The sequence below is a fragment of the Oryzias melastigma genome, linkage group LG1, assembly GCF_002922805.2.
Source record: "Oryzias melastigma strain HK-1 linkage group LG1, ASM292280v2, whole genome shotgun sequence".
Taxonomy (NCBI): domain Eukaryota; kingdom Metazoa; phylum Chordata; class Actinopteri; order Beloniformes; family Adrianichthyidae; genus Oryzias; species Oryzias melastigma.
The window spans coordinates 1,156,969-1,180,055 of record NC_050512.1 but is presented as its reverse complement, the minus strand read 5'-3'; the positions used below and the strand labels follow the sequence as shown (position 1 = coordinate 1,180,055).

The 23,087-nt window shown below is 39.5% G+C and overlaps 1 protein-coding gene across 3 annotated transcripts in view; it reads right to left on the bottom strand.

Annotated features, from left to right (window-relative positions):
• Positions 1-23,087, bottom strand: part of rbm20 (RNA binding motif protein 20) — a 60,490-nt gene that overhangs the window by 35,664 nt on the left and 1,739 nt on the right. For 2 of the 3 annotated variants that reach the window (XM_024260024.2, XM_024260023.2), the window contains exons 2-4: positions 22,713-22,768; positions 22,415-22,622; positions 21,929-22,253 (exon numbers count right to left, since the gene is read on the bottom strand). In XM_024260024.2, coding sequence (XP_024115792.1) covers positions 21,929-21,987 — 59 coding nt within the window. In that variant the 5' untranslated portion in view covers positions 21,988-22,253; positions 22,415-22,622; positions 22,713-22,768. Of the gene's footprint in view, positions 1-21,928; positions 22,623-22,712; positions 22,769-23,087 lie in introns of all 3 variants that reach the window. The other variant, XM_036216049.1, reaches the window with a different exon arrangement.

The window sequence follows — 23,087 nt, the reverse complement described above, 5'->3', positions numbered from 1 at the left end:
TTCTATTTGAACATCCTTCACTTTAAAAAGGGGCGGAGACCTCAGAGAACTCTGAGTTTCCTGAAGGAAACCTGCTACCGACCAGGTTACCTTCACAGAGTCAGTTGTCATAGTGATGAACTCAGAGTTCAGCTTACCCCGCTTCGTGAAACGGGTTTGGTTTAACCACTTTCATGGGTTTAAGTTACCTCCGTTTCTGAGTTTTCTTTAACTCAGAGTTTGGACAAAACCTGTTTCTTGAAACGGACCAGCCCTGGTCCTCAGGAGCCATAATGTTTACCCACTCCCCCTGGACTGCTTGATGCTGACTACCTAAACCAGGTTGTTCAGTCAATCAGGATGTGGAATCACTTGAGTCAACTTATCAGCTGGTCAGGGAGAGCTGGAAGACAGCTGTGCTCACCTGCAAAATACAGTTTAAAATGCATAAATGAAATAAAATGAATATCATTTTTTAAAGGCAAAATAAAATATACATGTTTAGACATGTCTGTTACTTTGGGTCTTCAATTTTTCTTTGGTAAAAAAAAAAGTAGAAAATTTACAAATTTCCTGCTGAAATCCACGAGGCAGCAGCAGGAGAGGCAGCAGCAGGAGAGGCAGCAGCAGGAGAGGCAGCAGCAGGAGAGGCAGCAGCAGCCCCTGCCTACCCTGCACCACACACACTGACTGGAGCTGCTGCTGTCGCAAGACCTTTACTGATTCGGTCTGAGCCGCTTTTCTCCTTCACAATCTACTGGAATGATCGAGTTAACAATGAAAAAGTTACAGTAAATCAAAGAGGATAAAGACTGGAGCTCCGGTGTTAAGGGTTAACCACTGCTGCTGAGACAAGAACAACTCAAGACTGATGGGGAGAAAAAGGGGTTATAAATATTAAGGGACCGTTTCGTACAGCGGATCAGAGTCATATTTGTGCGGTGGAAATTCAAGCGTCAGAGTTGTCACAAGACTCAAGAGGTGAAGAAATGTGAGCAGCGACGGAAGATTGTGTCCACTCTGACAACTGAGCTACACCACCATTTTCTGAGCAGCTCTGTAATGGTTATTTATAGCGTCTGCCTGCTTATACATGGCAAATTTCTTCTTGGCTGGAAGCCGTGGCGCACTCACATTTTAGCTGTGAGTTATTGGTGAATTTCTCAGACCACATTTACAGATGAACGTCCAGACCTCAGTGGATCGGTCCAGACCTCAGTGGATCGGTCCAGACCTCAGTGGATCGGTCCAGACCTCAGTGGATCGGTGCTGGTCTTCTGCGCAGGTCGGCGTGAAGATGAACGTGGCCAGTAATGACGTGAGGGCAGCGCCTTTTCCTTTGTGACAAAAGCTGGAATTTCAAAGTCTAAGTAGAGAAAGTCTCAGCAAACACAGATTTTAGGAGCTCAACAGTGAACGATGAACACAATCACATGAACCAGTCTTCAGGTAAAAGGTTTTGCAGCATCATTTCTTGACATGGTGAGTGTGGATGGAAACAGCAGGAAGGGTCTTTACAACCTCTGACATACATGATGGACTTCAGGAGTCGACAGCTCTGTGTCTCTGTCTTTATCACCGTCTACTTCAGAGGTGAGCAACCTTTAACAGTAGAAGAGACATTTGGGTTCATTTTCTACCGATCTAAACCTAGAAGGAGCCGTATAGTTTTACTTTAGCCTTTAAGAATTTTGGATTTGCATTCATGACCTTTTTAAAAAAAAAAAATATGAATTATGTCTATTTTTTGGTACGAACAGAAGCAAATCTATAAAAAGAACCAAGTATCTCTCACAAATTTGATTTTTTTTTTTTTTTACTTATGTTCAAAATCAAAGACACTCTGTACCAAACAGGATCATCTCAGTGCAGTTCTGAGCAGCTAGTAACCAATGTTGTTCAGCATAAGATAATTTGTGCTTTTAACTCATAAAAGATCAAACTTTTTACCAAAGTTTTCCATATAAAATCTGTTCATTCTGGAGGTAGAGTTGAACAAACAAGACGTCTTCAGGTCAACAGGATGTAAAAACCTACATAGTTTATCATCTATGTGAACCTCAGTCATCAGTTTATAAATGCAACTAATCTAAATTTAATAAATGTTTTTTTATTTTATTTATTTTTTGCTCTTTTCCCGTCTTTGTCCTCATCAGTCTTACTCTGCTGGGTTTTGTTATTTTAGTTTGGATCTTGGTAGTCTTAGTTTTCAGGCTTTGTTTATTTGTTTTCTTTAGGTAGTTTTGGTTAGACAGACATTATCAGGAGCTGCTGACTCTGATGGTCGACATGTCTGGATCAGCAGTCTCCATGACTTATTTTATGTTTGACCAAGGAGCCATGGAGAGATAAAAGAGACACATGTGGATCTGGAGCTGCAGGTTGCAGACCTCTGATCTAGACTGATCATTGTGATTAAAAAAAAAAAATCTATACAGATTTTTAGCTGAGAGTGTTTTAAAATCTAAGCGTACTCTCTGGCCCAATCCAAATTCTTCCCTTCTCCTTCATTTATCCCTCCAAACGGAGAGTTATGAAGAAATAGTGTCTCATATTTCAGACGTCTCTTTTGTTTGATGAAGTCAACCAATAATCGCCGTTAAAATCTTTATATGAATAGATATAACAACCGCGGTTTTATAACTTTTAAAAAGTCACGCTACATCAAAATGTCTTTACTTAGATTTCAATGTAAACTTCTGTGGTTCAGAGCACCTTCGGACTGGGCCTCTAACTCTCTACTTCATGGGTCTCAAACTGGCGGCCCGCGGGCCATTTGTGGCCCCCAAGTTGACATTTTGCGGCTCCTGCCTTACTATGAAAGTTCAGTGTCACTAATCAATTTCTTCTGCATGTCCACGCTTCTTGATAGCTTTGTGTTTGCTTTGTGATGCTTAAAACTTTGTATTTGCTATTGTCGTTGGATCTGAAAAGTCCTTAGCGACAGTTGCTAGCATCGTTAGCTCCTGTCGTTTCACAGGACACAGAAGATACACAGACATGAACAAATGTTCAGTTAACTTGTTCAGTAGACATAGACAATGAACCAAATATATAGACAGTGAACACAAAAACCTATTTTTGGCACTAATAGAACCCCATACAGCCCAGCCTCATCCAGACTCCGCCTTCAGTGGCCCCGAGGTAAACAGAGTTAGAGAATCCTGATCTACTTGTTGTTTCTGTGATCAAATCTTCCAAAACAAGGTTCAAGTTTGATTTTGCTTTTAATAACTAGATGTGTTTCGTTTGGCAGGAGTTTAGATTCATCTCTGGGTGAAGGAGTTTAGGTACGACAGGAGATTGATCTGAAGTAGAAGATGCTCAATTCACCGACACAGTGCTCATAACAGAATCTTCATTAGGGTTCAAATTAGGATTCAGTCAACCTATTTTCATACAAACGTGTACAGACACAGGAGCTAACATTCATACGAGTTGGTTTCAGATCATGATGATTCAGTTAGGGCAGGGGTCTGCAACCTTTAACCATTCTGGAGCATTTCTCACCGACATCCAAGTAGGAGCCAAAGTCTTACTTCACCCTTTAGAAAAATAAGTTTTTTTGGTATTGTAACTATTATGACAAATACAAATACATTTGTTTTTTCAAGCATCAATAAAACAGAAACATAAAAAAAAATGTATTTTCTTTTCTAAATATGAAATAGTTTCTAATTCTTTAGAGGTCTACATGACTTTCTTTCAAAATAAAAGACATCCTGTACTACAGAAAATCATCTCAATGCAGAGAATGTAGCAGTAGGTGTGAAATGTAAGTAGTGACGAAAAATGAACACACAAAAAACAACTCTTTGTGGCGCATCTAAACTGGAAACTCATCAATCTAAGTAAAAAATAAATAAATAAACCAAAGCTAATGAAGTTTTTCATAATAAAATCCTTGACTTTTTGTGTTCAAAAATAAAACGTGCGCCTTAAATTCTGGTTGTGTGTGCTGACTTCAGATTGATTTTCTGTGGTAAACAACACTCAAACATCTGTCAAAATGTTTCAGTTTTGGTAAACTATGAAGCCAAACTGCTGGATGGACTGTTGGGGCATTATGGGTAATGTAGTCTAGATCCCAGTGGAGTGATACATGCTGTCCTTCAACTGATTGTGAAGTTGACAGCGTTTGACTTTTATGACATTTTTTTTTTGCTTAATTAACCTATAAGATACACCTGAAATATAAAAAAAAAAATTCAAAGGAATAATATTGTATTTTTCTTAATTCAGAGAGCCACAATGGAAGGGTTAAAGAGTGGCTCCGGAGCCGCAGGTTGCAGAGCCTGAGTTGTAACCATTGACTATAAATGAGAACTGGATGGGCACCGCCATGTTGGAGCCAGGCGTTGCCAACAAGATTTTGTCAGTGCAACTCAGGACTGGTTGGTCCAACACTCACCTATCAGATGAAAACAGATCACACAAAATCTGTCAAACATTTTGAACATTGTACGTGGGGGCCAGCAGGCTCCACCTACTTTGATTGAGGCATCTGATTGGTCCGTTTACAACAAACTACAGAAAAAAAAGAGGATTATCAAGAAGATGTTAAAAGGTATCATATCAAGAATGGTTATTCTGAGTAACTAACAGCTGTTTATTTCTCTATAGAAGTCTATGGGATTTTAGCTTCTTGGAGTCCGCAGGTACTTCCTGTTTGGGGGGGAGGGGCCAATCGGTCCAGTACTCATATACAGAGATATCTCTTTGAGACACAGATTTTGAGTGTTAATAAAATGTTTTCTGAATCTGTGGTCACATGTTTTGAAGATTCCAGCGTCAAACAGCTAAATTATTCCAGCATCATCACAGAAACTGAAAGAAACATCAAACTGTGTAAAACAAGACAAAAGAGTAAGAAGTTTAAAAGACTACTACAACTGGACAAAAAAATGAAATTAATGAAACCTAAAAGGCTTTCCCTGGACACAGTTGAGAAGAAAATGACGCCCATATAATCTACTTCAAATAATACAACTTCATATTGTTTTTTAACCCTTTAACACCTGTAACCTTTCAACCATTAACACGAGGACTCCAATAGATTGTAAAGAAGAAAAGCTCTTTTCTCTTTTCCAATCTACTGGAATCCTCGTGTTACAGTATGTTAATATTTTCTGTTGAATCTACACGTTTCCAAAGTGGAGCAGCAGCAGTTCGTGGAGTTTTGGGAGTATTTCGGTGCAGTGATGAGTCATGTAAAGGTGTGTGGGTGAATGAGTCACTGTCAGTCAGCCTCTAACAACACGGATACCTGCTCCACAGCAAAGAAGGCCGGTTCTGCCAACGTCAACACTGCCTCATCAACAGAGCTATTTTTCAACTTGTTTGCCTTCAGTTCTGCTGTTTGTGTTAAGTATGTAGGCAACAAACAATGATGTAAAATAACAAAAACAATCCCCTATTTATGAGCACAAATTTTCACCCACAGTGACGTCTGTACGGCAAGTGAGGCCCAAAGTGAGGCCCGCGGGCAAAATTTGGCCAGCCAAAGGTCATCTACTGGCCCGCAAAGTCATTTTTTAGTAAAGTTTGTTTTAGCTTGCTCTTGTTTTCAATTAAAAATGTCCAGTGAGGCCTTGCTGGTAAAGGTTTCAAAGACAAATGTTACTTTTTGATTTTACTTAAATGTGTTTTACCTTAATAAATAAAGAATCAAAATTAATAAATTAGTTAAACCATAATATTTATCTTCTTTTATTTCATGACATGTAAAATCCTTGCATTTGGCCCTCAGACCAGGATCCAGTTTAGATTTTGGCCCTTTGAGGTAAAAAGTTTGGGTACCCCTGGAGTATGGTGTTACATTTCTGCCAGAACTCCCCCAGGACTGAGCACTCGTGGGGCTTCTCCTGCTCGCCCGTGTCAAACTCAACATCTGAGGAAAAAAAACAAACAAATCCAGAAATACCTGTGTTTTTCAAATTAAAACTAAAAATGGAAAGAGGGGGATAAAGGACTGATTAATTTATTTAATCATTTTCTAAACGACTGTAGTAAAACAAATCATTCTTGATGTTCTCATTTTTAAAAATCTAAAATGTAGCAAACTCAGTGAATGTTTAAATTCATTTTCTAAGAAAAGTGTTGGATCACGGGGAAAACACAAAAAGAGGAACTCTGAATTTAAACGTTCATTTTGGGTGGAGCTGAAGTAGTTTGACGTCAGAAAACTTAAAATGTTTAATTTAAAAGTTCGTTATCCATTTGTTCAGATTTCGATTTAATACTTTAATGGGAACACAAATAATTGATCTGTTTCTCTATAATAGCTTAGACTTTTTTTAGTGAAAAAGTCGTTTAAATTTTTGTTTGTTTATTTTACGTTGAAAAACTAATGATACACAGATCCATTTATGGCCTCAGTATTGCCCTAGCAACAGGAATGGGGCGGGGCCAATAAAAAGGTGGCCAATCACACGCAGGTTTCTGTTTTCTCTGTTTATTTGTTTTTAATTTGACATAAACTGGAGCAGGAGTTGTTAAGCGCGTGCAGGAATGCCTCCACGAGCGAGGAGGACTATGAGCGCTCATGGAGGCAGGATTGAGCCTTTTCATGGTGATGTCAGACAAAGTGGTGGCAGGAAAGGGAATAGTTAGTTCCAGTGTTCGAGTTTAGAACGTTAAAGCTGACAGCTGAACGCTGTTTGACGGTTCATTTAACATAAATAATAAAAGATAACCTTACCAACTTCAACAGAAAAATGTAGAATATTGACTTTATGAACGTCCTGCTGAACTTTATTTTCATTTCCTGTCTTAGATTGTTCACAAATCTAAATACAAATTGAATAATCCTTCAATATTGGATGTTTTATAGAAAATATCAACCTTTCATTTGAGCAGATATTATGGTTTTCTTTTTCACATAAGAAGAAATTTACAGTTTATTACAATAAATGTCTATTTTGAAGCTCCTGGACTTCAGCTCTAGCTTTTGGTGTTAGCTCCAAGATGAAGAAAAGGTCACAACACCTTCCTGTTCCTGGCCGGTGCCATCAGCTACATGGGGGTGGGGGGGGGGGTGTTTAGAATGAGAACTGCAGCAGTGAGAGTGAATCAGAAAGTGAAATGTCGGCTGTGATGCACAAACAAAAGGAGAACAGAGAACGTGACTGCCATTCCTTACAGTTTCCAGAGCAGATTAAGAGTCAGGCATGCTAATGGACCACCAAAAATAGGCCCTGCGTGAGTGCGGCGGACCGGGTCGGCCCGTTTGTCATGAGGTCAAAACCCATTCAAAAGAGCTTCCTGTCAAATCAGCCTCAGCTAATCAACTGGGCCTCAGGGAGGACGGAGGTGAGACGGGGGCAGAAAGATTGACGGTCTTCAGCCAGTGGAGCTCAGAGGCTTCAGTTACACGTGGTTCCCCTGTTTCAGGGACATGAGCTGATGCCCACCGAACCGGAGGCACCAGAGGAACAGTGAAGCCTGTGTGAGTTTGAGTGACAGCTCAACCACAGCTGTCGGCGTGAAGACGGAAGGGCTGCAACTTTCCTGCCTCGATGCAGTGTGTATGGAGCAGACATCAAGCAGGTTTCACGAAACATTCCTGCATCTCTTTGAATCCTGGACGCGTTGGGCTTTTTGATTTATTTTTTTACTACTTTAAAATGTGCTCTAAATATTTACCTTTAAAACAGTTTTTGTGGCAATGCTTAATATCTGTCTTTTTCTTACAAGCACAGGCTTTTTCACCAGTATTTATTCATTACACCATAATTATATTATAAATCTGAAACTGTAAATTAACCTCAATTCCAATAGGTCTTTTTTACTTCAAAAGCAAACTGAGTTTTTTGAAGATTTAAAGTGTATAAATGAAAAGAAAAAAAAGTATAAATCCAAAAATAAAGCAAAGACAAAACAAAGGGGAAAATATACAAAAAAAAAATCAGATAAAACTCCGCTGAACCATACAAAATGTTCCAGTTTGATTTCAAGGGCAATCACATCGACTAATTGTGGAAATTGGATTTGCAATAATAAATTTGCCTGATGGAAATAACAATTTTGAAAAAAACTCGCATTTATTAGAAAAACCCTTTTTGTTCTGGTAGAAGGAGGAGGTTTTTTAGGCGTATTAAAATGGTCGTTTTTGCAAAACTGCAATAGAAACACTTGTTTTTGATTGAGTCACATGACCAACAGTGACTGCACCACTGTGCAGGGCGCCACAGCATCACAGCTCATCAAAAGTTGAGCGTTATGTGGAATCGTTGGATCCACAGCTCCTCGGTAAAATCACCAACCAAGATCTCCCAAAGTCTCTTCATCCACAGCCGGTCCCACGTAGCTCGCCGCTCCGTGGCATTGATGAGACGCCGACGTCTCCTTTGATAGATGATGATGAGCGCTTGTGTCGTGTCAGAAACTGAAACGTTTCCACTGTAAACCAAAGTATTGTTCAGGTTCCTCGGCATGTTTTTATTGACTTATCACGTTATTTGGTTTGTGTTTAATCTCATGATTATAATTTAAAGGAAACATTGTAATTAAATAGTTAACATCCAACAAAAATTTGAATAAATGTTTTTGTATCTGTGTAATGGCAGCGCTGCTAATGTGGCTCAGTGAACATCAATCTTGAAAGACAATTGAGTGTTTACGGTTTTTATTCTCGACTTTTCTGCTGTAACCCTTCCACACCGGAGCGCTAATGTTGATGTTCTTTGCTTTACTGTAACTTTTTAATTGTTAACACGCTCAACATAATTCCAGTAGATTCTGAAGGAGAAAAGCGGCTTGTCGCGCTCCGGCTCTGAAAAGAACGTCCAAGCGTCCTCTTCAAAATTCACACGACTGTATGCGCGTTTCAGACTTCTGAGTTCAAAGCTCTCCTGTTCAGCAGCACTAATCAAGATTTTATGTCCGTTTTTGGGCTCCACACAGAAAAGGCGCAGCCACTGAACGAGCTTTGAAAGGTAAACCAGTTGAACTTTGAGGGACTCCAGTCTGGTGGTGATGGATGTCGTCTTCAGAAGAAAACGGATCATGTAGCAGAACTTGGTAAATAATAAATGGACCCAAAGAGTTTTCTAATGCGTATGAAATGTGACTCACAGAATGAGTTTTTACGTTATGCTGTTTTGAGATTTTAATTTTGAATATACAAGTTACACTTTTCCACCAGCAGGTGGTGTTCAGTTTTGTGAGATGTTGCTGAGATATTAGCATCTTTGCTTCAATACGGCTGCAACATCGCAGTCGTCTCGTCTCGTAAAACAATTGTGTTTTACAGGTGGGTAACCCAGTAGAATACATCGAATGGGTTAAAAATATAAATATGCAGTGTATGTATCAGTGCATTAAATTTCTAGTAAACAATTACTACATTCAAATCATGGTTTTGAACTAATTGCAGATGTGAAAATGTGGCTAGGTTACAAACTGCAGTTTCAGTCCAACGTAAATGTGAATGAACGTTCTTAATGTAGACTCCTAAGTGCTCCAGCATTATTAACATGGTTTATGTCGCTGAGATTTTGCTGTAATTAATGTGTTAAGTTAATGTATACGTTTTTAAAGTTCATTTTCAGATCTCGAGTTAGTGAATATGCTAAAACGGTTGATGTGTCGTTGAAAATGCTGGTTTCAGAACTATCAGCTATAAACTAACTGTCTGGTAGTTTAGTGTGAAGATGAGGTTCAAATGGGACAGAGAACGTTCATCGTTTTATTTCTTTCAAGTCAAGATTAACAAGTATATAGCTACACCCGTTTACCTCCGGAGAAAAATCCGTCGGACTGCCACTTTCTCCCTGTGAAACAGCAGTTTCGGTATATCAAAGGGAGAAAAGTTCAAAAGCTTAAAACAGGGTTCCGGTTGAGGACTCCTGGTCAGGGATTTTGGGCGGCTCCATCAGGGCGAGGGACTTCCAGCTATTACTTTTCAAGCGCCATATTTTTTCCCAGGAGCCATGTTAAAAATGTTAAAAGGAATATTTTGGTAAAAAATATAAAACAAGGTCAATAAATGTAAGGTAAGGATTTAACTCTAGTCCTATCCTAGCCATGTTAACATTCAAGTGGGTCATCTGGACCCCACATGACAGCGCACTGAACTTTTTTCTCAGAGGATTTTTTATCGTCCCTGGTGTCCGTGGCAGACATAAAATCCCGTCCACCTCTATCATGGGGGGGACCACACATCAGTATAAGGGGCGGGTCATCTGGACCCCAGAAGAGAGCACGAGGGTTAATCTGTTTTACAGGCTGTTACACCCCAATGGGCACACATGCCTCAAGTCTAGGGGAAAATGAGAAAAGGGACAAAAACATAAAAACTGGACACCGAGTAAGAATAAAATAAACAAAACCCTGCGTCCTGAAAGAAGGAATCAAATTAAATAATTAGTGTGCTGTTGTACCTGAAGAAAACAAATAAACAAAGCCCACAAATCAAGACTGCCAGGTCCAACCCGAACAAAACAAAACCAGCACCACAAAACCCTAAACTTCAAACCCAGCTGCCTCTGGCTCTGCTCCCTGCCTGCCTCTGTGAGGCTGCCTCTCAATTAAACACCTGGCAGGTGCTAATTAAGATCATGTATAAAAGTTACAGCACAGCAGCAGCAGGACGTAACACGGGTCCAGAACCTGGGTCTGTGACACAAATCCTGGAGCTGACCTGTCACACTATGCAGAAGAAGCCTTCTGCCATAAATCCACAGTATGTCCGTTCTGACGTTCTTGTGACAGCAGCCCTCCCTTGTGCTGGTTGGCCCACCGGATGACCACCTCTCAGTGGTCTGAGCATGCCCAGCAGCTGTCCCGCTCACCTGCTGGTTCTGCTGGCAGATGCCGGGCGCACACACAGCAGCAGATAGCACACATTGCTATCCATTACCCCTGACGGGCTCCGAACTATCGCTGAGTTGTTAGGTTATATATTAATTCTGACTGCAACAGCCCACCCCCCATCTCACACCCTGCTCTCACACGGGGGTGGGGGGCATGTCCATTAATGTATTCACTCTCCACCTGGTGGCCTGCAGATGGCTCTGTACACATGGAAGCTCCACAAGGGTTTTCCCCCATAATGGGAATGACTCTGGATGGATGACACAGCTGAAGGAACCTCAGCTCAGCCTGGACTCTGACTTTACCTGAGTTTTTCTGTTAGGTGTCAGTCTGTCTCCACATCTGAAAAACTGCACTGTGGGGGTCAAACTCAATCAGATAAAGGACCAAAATCCAAAACACACCTTAGGTCTCAGGCAAAACAGGACAAACATTTATTGAAAACTCTAAAACTACATTCTTAAAACATTAAAACTATAACTTTTAACATAATACTAGATATACTAAATATATAAAATTAACTGTGATAATAAGATAAGATAGTCCTTTAAGATAGTCCTTTATTCGTCCCACGGTGGGGAAATTTCAGATTTTACACACTATGTAATGCTAGTGTGAATGCTGTAAGCTGAATTTAGCCGCTGAAGATGCTGAAATTGATAGCTAAAAGCACTAGTAAAGTAAGTAAATGTTTCCTTCTATAGCACCTGTCACAGATAAAAATCACAAAGTGCTTCACAAAGAAGACGGAATAAAATTACAGACAGTCATACACATATTGCAGATAAAAGGCAGTAAAAGCAAGGTAGAAACAGAATATAAGACAAAAATAAATGACCTAAAAGCTCTTTTGAATAAAAACATCTTGACCTGACTTTTAAATCACTCTCCGCAGTTAATCTGTCGTACTGACAACAGGAGGTCGTTCCAAAGACGAGGAGCAACGGCTTGAAAGCCAAAGTCTCCTCTGGTTTTATAGCAGGTTTTGGGAATTTTTAATAGATTTTGATTTGAAGACCTCAAGGACTGGGCTGAAGAGTAGGGGGGTTAAAAGGTCAGTAATGTATTTAGGAGTTTGGCCATGCAAGGCTCTAAAAACGAGGAGTATACATTTTTAATTAATTCTAAATTTTACTGGGAGCCAATGTAAAGAGGACAGTAAAGGAGCTATGTGAGCTCGTTTATTGGCTCCTGTTAAAAGCCTTGCCGCAGAATTCTGAACAAGCTGTAAATGTTTTAAAGAGCTTTTGCTAAGACAAGTAAAAAGTGAATTACAATAATCTAACTGTGAAGATATAAAGGCAAGTATAATCATCTCCAGGTCAAGTCTAGATAAGATGTTTTTTTAACTTTTGCTACACACCTCAGGTGATACATAAAATTTTTGACCATTTGTTTAGCGTGCCGATCCAAAGACAGAGATTTGTCGAAGAACACCTCAAGGTTCCTGACAGAGGAGCTCAGGGAACCAAGGTGCTGTTTGATAGAAAAGGGATATTGTTGTCTGACAAAAATCACTGTCTGTCTTTTGAGTAATGAAGTGAAAGTGATTATTAGATAACCATGACTTAATGACAGATAAACAATCCACTAAACTGGTCAAGATATTAAAGTCTGTTTCTGGGAAGGAGGAATATAGTTGAATGTCGTCTGCATAAAAATGGTAGATGGGGGATCATATATAAAATGGATAAAATAGGGTCAAGAACTGATCCCTGAGGTATGCCACATGGTATATTTTCTGTATTAGAAAACACTGAAGCTGATTGCGGAAAATGTTAAAGTTGATAGCTGAAAACGCTGAAGGTAATAGCTGACAACACTGAAGCTGATAGCTGAAAACGCAAAAGCTGATAACTGAAAACGCAAAAGGTGGTAGCTGAAAACGCAAAAGCTGACAGCTGAAAACGCAAAAGCTGATAGCTGAAAATGCTGAAGCTGAGCTGAAAACACTGAAGCTGATAGCTGAAAACGCTGAAGCTGATAGCTGAAAACGCTGAAGCTGATAGCTGAAAACGCTGAAGTTGATAGCTGAAAACGCTGAAGCTGATAGCTAAAAACGCAGAAGTTGGTAGTTGAAAATGCTGAAGCTGATAGCTAAAAATGCAGAAGTTGTTAGTTGAAACCGCTGAAGCTGATAGCTGAAAACGCAAAAGGTGATAGCTGAAAACGCAAAAGCTGATAGCTGAAAACGCAAAAGCTGATAGCTGAAAGCACTGAAGCTGATAGCTGAAATTACTGAAGCTAATAGCTGAAAATGTTTAAGCTGATATCTGAAAACACTGATGCTGATAGCTGAGAACGCTGAATTTTATAGCCAGCTATAATATTAGTTAAATGCCAAATTAACCTAAAAAAAAAAAAAAACTTAGGTTACCCAAAACTGCTAGCATGTAGATGAAAAAAAAGCTAAATTTCAAAACAGCCTAAAAAACTGAACAATGCCTAAATTAGCCAAACAGCTAGGGTGTAGATATTAGCTAAAGTCCAAAATATCCTAAAAATCTGAGTAAATGGCAAAGTAGTCACAAAAGCTAGAGTAAAACCAATTAATAAAACTTTAAAACTGTAACTTTTTAACATAAATATGATAATAAAAATGCAGGAATATTATTCCAGAATAAATCAAATTAAACTTTAAATAACTTTCAATATTTTACTCTCCATAAAAATATATTTTGTCAAACGGGTCATTTATAACAATAAAATAAAATGATGTGGAGGGCCGGATCCGGCCCCCGAGTCTTGACTTGACACATGTCAACAATTATTCCTGTCATCTAGACTTTCAAAGATCTAAAAACCTCTTTGTTTACATGGAAAAGGGAAAACCAGGAACTTCCTTGTGACTCCAGCAGAAATTTAGCACCGTGTCCCAGCAGTACGCCTTCACTAACACATGTTAAACCATCTTAACACCCTACAAAGTTTAGTGGGCTTGACATTAGATTAACCATCTGATACAGCTAAAGCCCAAAGACCAGCTGACTTTGTTGCTTAGTGACTACATGAAAATGTAAACATGTCACGGGTTAAAAATAGTTTTTAAAAACAGGGAGACGCTGCCTCTGTGTCAACGGGATATTTTGCAGACAGAGTTTATCTAGTGATTATGATTAATCGTTGTGTACGTGAGTGATAAGCACCATCCTCCCTCTCAGATTGCATTGGTCTCTCGGAGGACCCTCAGCCTCCCAGCCAGAGAAAGGCTGGAGCACTCTGCTCTCCAGCTCTAGACTTGACTGGGGCAGCTGGGATGTCATTCAAATTTGGGAGAGCTGGTCTGCAATCGCTCAGCTGGTGCTCTCAGCTGAGATAGACAATGACCCCCCAGTTAAGATGCAACATTTGAAATATTATTACATGGAATGACAATGACTTCTTCAGAGAAACCTCATTAAAAGAGAGTGTCATTTGGTATTTCAGGTGTGTTGCAGATAGAGCTCTAAATGTCTTTTTCTTTTATTTCTCAGGGGAGGGACATAGTTTCTGCAGAGCAGCAGGAGTTCATCAGAAATTCACCTCTGATTTGAGGGTGAGACCGTTGGTGCAGAATAAGCCCACCCCCATTTCCCATCACCCGTCACTGAGAGCTCTCTGTTTACAGTCTCTCCCACTAGCTTACAGCCCCTCACACCCCCAATCTAGCATTAGCAGTACAGAAAAAAACGGTGACCAGTATTGGAGCGATTCAGGCGTACAGTTTGATCCAGATTCCATCTCAGATGAGCAAAGCAAAGACATAATAGTTCATCCTAGAGCACTATCGCCGGGTGATTTTCTTTTGAGCAAAAGTATTTATTTGATTTCCAATGATTGCATTTTTCAGAGTGTCACGGTCCCTGGGTAAAGCCATACCTGTCCCAGGAATGGGAGGTCCAGGAAAGACCAAGTCTCCAGTATCATTAATTATTTTTTAAAGGATTTTTTTGTTCTTAAATTCCTAATTTTTCTGTCATTTTCAAAAAATGTTTTTAGGATTTTCCTGTTTATATTTCCCATGTACTCTAGTACTACTACTAAGCTACTCTAATTTATCATGTGTTGTCATATTTTGATCATTTTTTTAAGAAAAATAAAATAAATCTCGGGTATAAATTACCCAGCAAAAGTGATGGTGGAACTTTATATAGCGAAAGTGTTCTGGTGTTAGGAGCCTCCTCGTCACTATTTGATGTTTTGGTTGTCCCCAAAACAAGTACTGGCTGTTCCAATTAAATCATGGGTTCCCAACCCGAAAAAATTAAAGAGCTCTAATCAGTCTACAACACCCAGAGATTCAGATATCATTTCACTTCCTGTCTAATTCTGCAGGCCGACTTGTAGACTTATGGATCCGTCTTCACAGAGGATTCTGGTGTAGCTTATACTTTTAGATTTGTAACCTGTGAATATTTGAAAAGGCTAACTTTGTCCCTAATGGGCTGCCATCCACTTCCACTCATGGCCCCATCTTCCCATCATTTTGTTTGTTTATGTTATTGACAGAGTAAAGCAGTGTCCGCCTCAGTCTGGGATCAAAGGCGGAGTCATTAGGATCCATACAAACAGAATATTCATGTCTTTGTGTTTAAGCGTCAGCGGTGATGCCTCGGGTATTAAAGGGTTAAACCTGATGATACTGGCTCACAGAGAACTGAGACGTCCCATTGGATAACTCCAGCAAACAGCAGCCTGAGCTCCTGGACCGGACCCATGCAGAACCTAAGCCCCCCGTTTGGTGTTACACAACTGTCAGCCATTAAACATCAGGATTAGCTACAGTTGTTGTCAAGTGTCAACACAGCAATGAACACATGCTTAAGTTTGTGTGGGAATGAGATGGTGAGACACCCTGAGGCGATGTTTGCATCCCTCCAAGTACTGCGAGAGACAAATCTAGTGTCAAGTACCGAGTGGGAACCATTCATCTGCTGCCACTTACAGGGGGGCACACGGAGGAGCATCTGCTACCCAGAGGCTGGTAGGGGGGTTACTGTGACATCCGGAACTCAATGGAGTTTAAAGGAAAATTGTGTTGGTGAATGAAACTAACAGAATGTCAGAGCAACCTCCCAAAGGACCATGCTGATAACTGAAACGAATACTTCCCAGAAGTGGATCAGTTTCCTTGTTGTAAAGTTCCTGGTCATGTGCAGGATCAGGTATGAACACAGGATTCTGTTCTTCGGGCCCAACAGACTTCAAAGGTTCATCTAGATACAACAGAATTCTCTAACTCAGTTTATCTCTGAGCCACTGCAGGCAGAGTCTGGCTGAGGCTGGGTCGTATGGGGTTCCCTTTGGGCCAAAAGTAGGTTTTTATGTTCACTGTCTATGTCTGTAGTCCATTGTCTATGTCTACTGAACAAGTTAATTGAACAGTTGTTCATGTCTATGTACTATCTTCTGTGTCCTGTGAAACGACAGGAGCTAACGATGCTAGCAACTGCTGCTAAGGACTTTTCTGACGACCAGATCCAACGACAATAGCAAATGCAAAGTTTTAAGCATAAAGCTGAACTAACACGAAGCAGGACAGGCAGAAGATATTGCTCAGTAGACATTAAACTTTCTTGTTGAGGCAGGGCCGCAAAATATTGACTTGGGGGCCCCAAAAGGCCCATGGGCCGCCAGTTTGAGACCCCTGATCTAGAAGATGAACTAGGCTGATGTGACGTCAACCATCAAGTGGTTTACTTCTGGTTCAAACCAAATGAAATCAATTCTGTGACCATTTTTCCACCATTCAGAGCTAGACGAAGAAACTTGTGATAAATAAAAATTAGAATTAACAAAGCAGACATTGAAAAAGGTAGCAGTGCCAGAATGGTTGTTCCGACAGAATGACTGATAGCTGTGAAGGAGCTCTATCTGGCCTGGCTGGCTTGTGGGAATCCAGAGACCGCTGACGGGTACCAGGAGACTCAAACCTCGTTTCCACTGAGTGGTCCAGACCGGACAGGACCGGGCCAGACTGGACTTTTGAGCTTTTCCATAACAAAATGGACCCGTTCACCAGGACCGACTGGTACCATTTCTAGTCCCCCGTTGGTCGTAGGTCCATAAAAAAATGAAATGGACCTGTTAGGGCGGAGCTCCTGTCGTCACACGATGTAACCCATGGATTGGCGGTAATGCTCTTTGTTCAAATCTTTCCGTTTGACTTTATTATAGATGTCAGTTATAACAAAATAAAATAAGGCATGTTTACATAAGAAATGCTTAAATCTTTTTACACAGAAAATTCAAAACACTGCAAAAAGTCTGCTTTAAAAACATTTTTTTTTAAAAGTACAAAAATAAGGTAAATTTTGCTTAAAATTAGAAAAAATTATCTGCCAATAGAACAAGAAAATGTGGCATGTCAAGACTTTTCAAAGCAAGTAAAATATCTAGCCTCATACAAACCACAAATATTGTAAAACTTGTATATTTTTACTAATATCAATCTCATTTTGACTAATAGAAATAACATTTCTAAGATTAATTTTCTCAAAATGATTCTTTAGTTCAGATTTTGCTAGTAAGGTTATTTTGACATTGTGCTAACCACAAGGATTTGCTTGTTGAAACCAGCCAAATATACTAAAACAAAAGTACTTTTCTATTCTTCAAAAAGAATAGTAAACTGTTAGCACTATTTTTTTTCACTGTGCATTATAATTTACTTGAAATTCTTGAACTAAACCATGCTCCTGCATGGATCTTGGTCGTACAAATGTCACAGATTTGAATGAAGATAATGTTACTTTTTAAACTATTGAGTTATTCTTGTTTCAAGTGTGTTTTTACTCATAATAGGTAATAAAATCTTAGTAATAAGCCTCAATATCTTATTGAGATAATTAAGTACCAAAATTTTTAAAATAAGGGAAATTGTCATAAAATCTACTAAGTGAGAAGAATGATCTTACCATTAAAAAATGAGCATGTTTATTCTTGTTTTTAGATGGTTCATCTCACTTGAATGTCACGTTTTGCAGTGAAGAAATCTAATGACATGTTTTATGTTCAAGCATCATGCTAAAATTTGAGGAAAAACTTTTTAAAACCTGATTAATTCATTTTTTTCCTTTTAATTTAACTAAAATTAGTGTACATGATGTTATAATGCTGCTTCTCTATTACAAGGCAACAAATAAATACAGGAATTCTATAAGTTGGAGTTTTTTAAGGTCTACCAATTGGTCAAATGGGAATGTACTCTTCTCTCTTTATCGCCTAAAGTGCTGCTTCGGTCTTTCTTCTTATCCTCCATAACTCTAAAATAATTAGTGATATCTTCTAATATAAAAAAGGATTTCCCTTCTGCTCCTCAGTCCTCGTCTTTCTCTTGAATTCTTCCTCTCAGTGTTTCACCGCATTGTTCCAGTGACTTCTGAGCACAAACCCACAAATATTGACTGAGGGCAATGTCACTTCATTCAAAATATTTGAAAGAAAAATTAAAGTCAAACACTAAAAATTATCATGAAAATGACAAAAACAAAAGATTTTTGTTTTCACTTCCATTGATTTTTCTTAAATCAGGCATGACAAGACAAACAGAATCCTTGCAGGACATTTGTTCTTTTCGATTGATTTGGACGGCTGTCATGAGGAGACTGCGTGACCTGGGACTGCACCCAGACGGCGGGAGCGACCAGAGGAGCAAAAGGTTCAAAGCAAAAGGTGTGAAACTGATCTGAGAAAACAGGTTGACAATCATCCGTTAATCTCTGAGTAGACGGAGAACACATCTCCAGAGCAGGAGGAAAACGAGGCCGCTGTTCTCACACCTCACCAAACATCCCACTCGTCCACTCAGACCACACCAGGGTCCCACCATTGTTCCGGTTCTCCATGCAGGCCTGGATGAAGGACCATAACCCTGAAAAACAACTTCCTCTCTATAAAGAACCCCAAAAACGGTATTTTGATCACTGAGACAAACTGCAGAAACATGAAACTTGAAGCTAGTTTGTGTAGGAGTTCAAAGTTAAATGAGGTCCAAGTTAGATATGTAATTCATAGTACAGTCAACAAGATAAACATGCATGTGCAGGGAAGAACAAAAACCTGCACTGCTGCCACAACTGGACCTTAAACAATGATTTATAGATCATTATTCCATTAGAAATTATTTTCAAGTTCAAAAATAAGAGGTAGAAATGAAGACACAAAACTATTCTGAGAAGCTGCACCGCCCTACAAGGAGGAGCGCCCTACAAGGAGGAGCCCTAAAAGGAGGAGCGCCCTACAAAAGGAGGAGCCCCCTACAAAGAAGGAGCGCCCTACAAAGGAGGAGCCCTAAAAGGAGGAGCCCTAAAAGGAGGAGCGTCCTACAAAGGAGGAGCCCTAAAAGGAGGAGTGCCCTACAAAGGAGGAGCGCCCTACAAAGGAGGAGCGTCCTACAAAGGAGGAGCCTTAAAAGGAGGAGCTTGCATTCAAGCTTCATAATTTCACAATTTTCTGCAGCTAAAATCTAAATTAAAATGATCCTTTAAAGAAGGCCACTTCACATCAAAAACATTTGATGAATTCACATTAGAAACTCATGAGGATATCAGTACAGGAATCTGCAGTCTAACTTAAACTAACTTTTTGTTTGTTCTAATAAAAAGGCATCAGAACAAAGTTTGAAGGACAATACGAACCCGACAACATCCGACCAAACAACATCGAAACTCCACATGTTCAGGAGTATGAAGGGATTTTTGTGCCAACATTCATCCATCCATCTTCTTGTCCGCTTCTTCCCTTTCGGGGTCGCGGGGGTGCCGGAGCCTAGCCCGGCTACTGATGGGTGAAGGCGGGGTTCACCCTGGACAGGTCGCCAGTCTGTCGCAGGGCCTTTGTGCCAACAAATTACAAGCAAAAGTTACAGATTTCAGATCAAAATGTTCTAAATTGCAAACGAAATGTAAAGTATTGAGAATAAAACTTCAAAATTTGCAAATGAAAATTCATAGTATTTGCTTCAAAAAACTGTTTTTTGTTTTTAAAAAATATTTTTGCATTTACAATTTTTTTCTTTCAAAAAATATTTGTAAAAAAAATAGTAAACGCAAAAATAGTTTTTGAAACAAAAAATACGTTTTTGAAAGCAAATATTATGTGTATTAATTTGCAAATGATGAAGTTTTCTTCTTAACATTTTACATTTTGTTTGCAATTTGGAAAATTTTGATCTCAAATCTGTAACTTTTAAATCACTTCATAGAGCAGGAACTTCTTCTTTCTGCACTAAAATCCTAATTTCAGACGTGTGACCCAAAGTAATGAATTTGAATGCTGTGGCCACTGTGGATGTTCAGATCTGGATGTAGTGAGTCTGCTCATTAGTCTGCTCATTGAGCTCACACAAATAAACTGAAGTGAGAAGGACACACTGCAGACGAACGGGTCGGAACTTCTTCCTCCACCGCCAGATGTTCTTCAAAATTACAAAAATATCTGCCATTGGTCTTACCAAGAATTCTGATTTTATTAATTAAATTCCAGTCACTTAAATGTTTGTTTTCTCACACTAACATTTTGATTTTGAAAAACGTTCTTGATAAGATTGTTTTTCTCATAAGACAGAAAATAAAACAATTTAAATGTTTTACTTTCTTAAAATGTGTTTTTTACAGTGTAACTTTGCGATCTAGAACAGCGTCTGCAACCTTCAGCACTGAAGACATTCAGTCCATTTCTCCCTGACAACAACCCCGCAGAGCCACAAAGTCTGACTTCAACTTTTGGAAAATAAGACACTGGTTTGTATTTATGCTGTGGTTACTCTCAAAATAAGACACTTTTGTCCACATAGGATTATCTCAATGCAGCAAATGCAGTAATAGGTAGAGTAACGTCAGCAGTGATAAAAGAAAGTTTCTTTTGCCATTCGCGGTGCATCTTAGCCAGGAATTCATAAATCTAACTAATTAGAATTAAATCAGAGTAAATAAGTGACCCTGTATTTATTTTCTAGCCATAGAACACACTTAAAATCCTTCCTTTTTTATGTATAAAATCTCCTAATCCACTGCCCTAAAAGTACAAACTTAGTTTGTGCTTACTGCCCTCCCCAAGGATTTTCTGTGCACAAAAATCTCTCAAAATGTTTTAGTTGTTTTGGAGTTTTAGAGTTTTAGAGTGTCCTTCTACTGTTTTTAAAATAAAACCCTTCTTTTCTTTAACCAGAGCCACAGTGGAGGAGTTTAAGAGCCTCATGCAGCCCAAACTAATGTCATAAATAATGGGTTTGTAGTTTTGGTTAATATTCTTTTTTTGGTTTTTAGCATGGCAGATATCAGAGTAAAATTCTGGTAAATATTTAATCTGTTGTTAGAGTGGTTTATTATAGAATACTCAAATCATTTACATGTATTTACATTTATAAGATATTTTCTTGAGAACATCATGTTTATATTTGATGATAAGAAGAGAAAAAGGTTGATGCCACACCAGTCAGTCATAATGATACAAAATTCCATCTTTGACTTCATTGGATTTTTATTTCAAGTAAATCTGCTGCATCTTATTTGACACAATGTGTGTATTTATTTTAAAAGGAACTTGAACAGGTTTCTGTCAAATTAGTACATTTGTAATAAATAGAAAATATCACTTTTTTGTAAATATTTAAAAGCTACATTTTATAAAGGAATGGCTGAATGGTTACAAAAGCATAAATAAAGCATATTTTTAAATTGTAAAGGAGACATTGCAGCTCTTTCACGGTTTTGGTCAGGAAGAAACCAACTCTTTTAGCTGAAGAGGTTGCAGATCCTGACCTGGACAAATGGAAATGAAATCAAACCTGGATTTACTGATTTACTCGGAAAACTTTTAAATATCTTTCATTCTTTGCATATTACTTTTTTTTAAATGAATGAACATTGAATTTTAATTGCTGAGCTGATTTCTATCTAACTTTAGAAAAAACCCCAAATTAAAAGTCAAAATGTTTTTTACAACAAAAAAACTCATTTGTTCCTTTTAAATACATTTAGATACTGATTGAACTAAACTTTTTGTATTAGCGTGAAACAGAGTAATTCTGGTGTTTTGAGTGAAACTGCACTTTCTCTGTGTAGAAACTTCCGAGTTGGTTTCTTTGTATTGAGAGCGTCGCTCACAGTCGGACTCCCGTTAGACTCAGCGGCAGCATTGTTTGTCTTCTTACCTCTGCAGGGACTCACTCATCTCAGGGGGGTATCCTCCACCTTGACCTTTCCCCAGCATTCTCCGTTCTGGACTCTTTCAGTGCGGCTCGTCTGGTTCTAAGCTCAGCAGGCCGACTCCCCAGCACCACCTCAAAAATAGCAGTCCAAAGACAGGAAAGCCTGACGAGCCACTTTCTCCGGCCGGCTGCGTTTTCTGTCCTCTGATAAGGAGAGCAGTCAGCTCCTTCAGCAGAGCCTCCTCCTCCCGGATCCCCTGATCGACAGCTGCAGCAGCAGCGCCCTGCCGGCCTTCACTCCTGTCCTGCTCTCTCCAGGCCGAGGAAACTGAAAATCAGAGCAGAACCTCCCTGAAGGTAAACTGAAGCCTGACTGAGTGAAGTTTGAGAGGGAATAACAGAGGAGGTGTGCTCAGGGAGGGGGGGTTTGGCTGGTTGAGGAGGACCAAATGGGACAGAGAGCCCCCCGCAGCCACCACTGATTATCACCTCTGCAGCCGCGCACACACGGACACACCAGCAGCGCCCGGCCTCTGGGAATGCCGTCAGTCACTGTGTGGATGTCGGGATCAATTTAGCTGCTGAATCATTGGAGCGCTCCAGTTTCCAGGCCTGGAACACCACGTCACATTGTTCACATTCTGGAGTGGTCGGACAGCCTGAGCGGTACAAACCAAACACCAAATGTGGAGGAGATCTTCAAAGAATAAGAAACAGTTTTTGAAAATGTGACCTTATGGTGACAAAAACAGAAGAAAGTAAGTCCTGGAATATGAAAGAATCTGACCTGAAGCAGCTTAACTCAGGCAGAGCAGAAAACAGCTGGGATGAAGAGAGACGGAACTAAAGGAAACGAAAGAATTGAACCATTTAACACCAGAGCTTCAGTGTTTATGTTCTTTACTGTAACTTCTGCCGACGCCTCAATTTAGATTCTAAGGCAGGAGTGTCAAACTCAATGGCACAGGGGACCACAATCCAAAACACACCTTAAGTTTCAGGCCGAACCGTATAAACATTGACACTCTAAAACGATATTTGAACTTTTTAACATAATTATGAACTAGATAAACAGCATCACCTGCAATAATGCTAGTATGAATGCTGTAAGATGAATTTGGCCGATGAAGATGATAGTTGAATCACTGAAGCTGATAGCTAG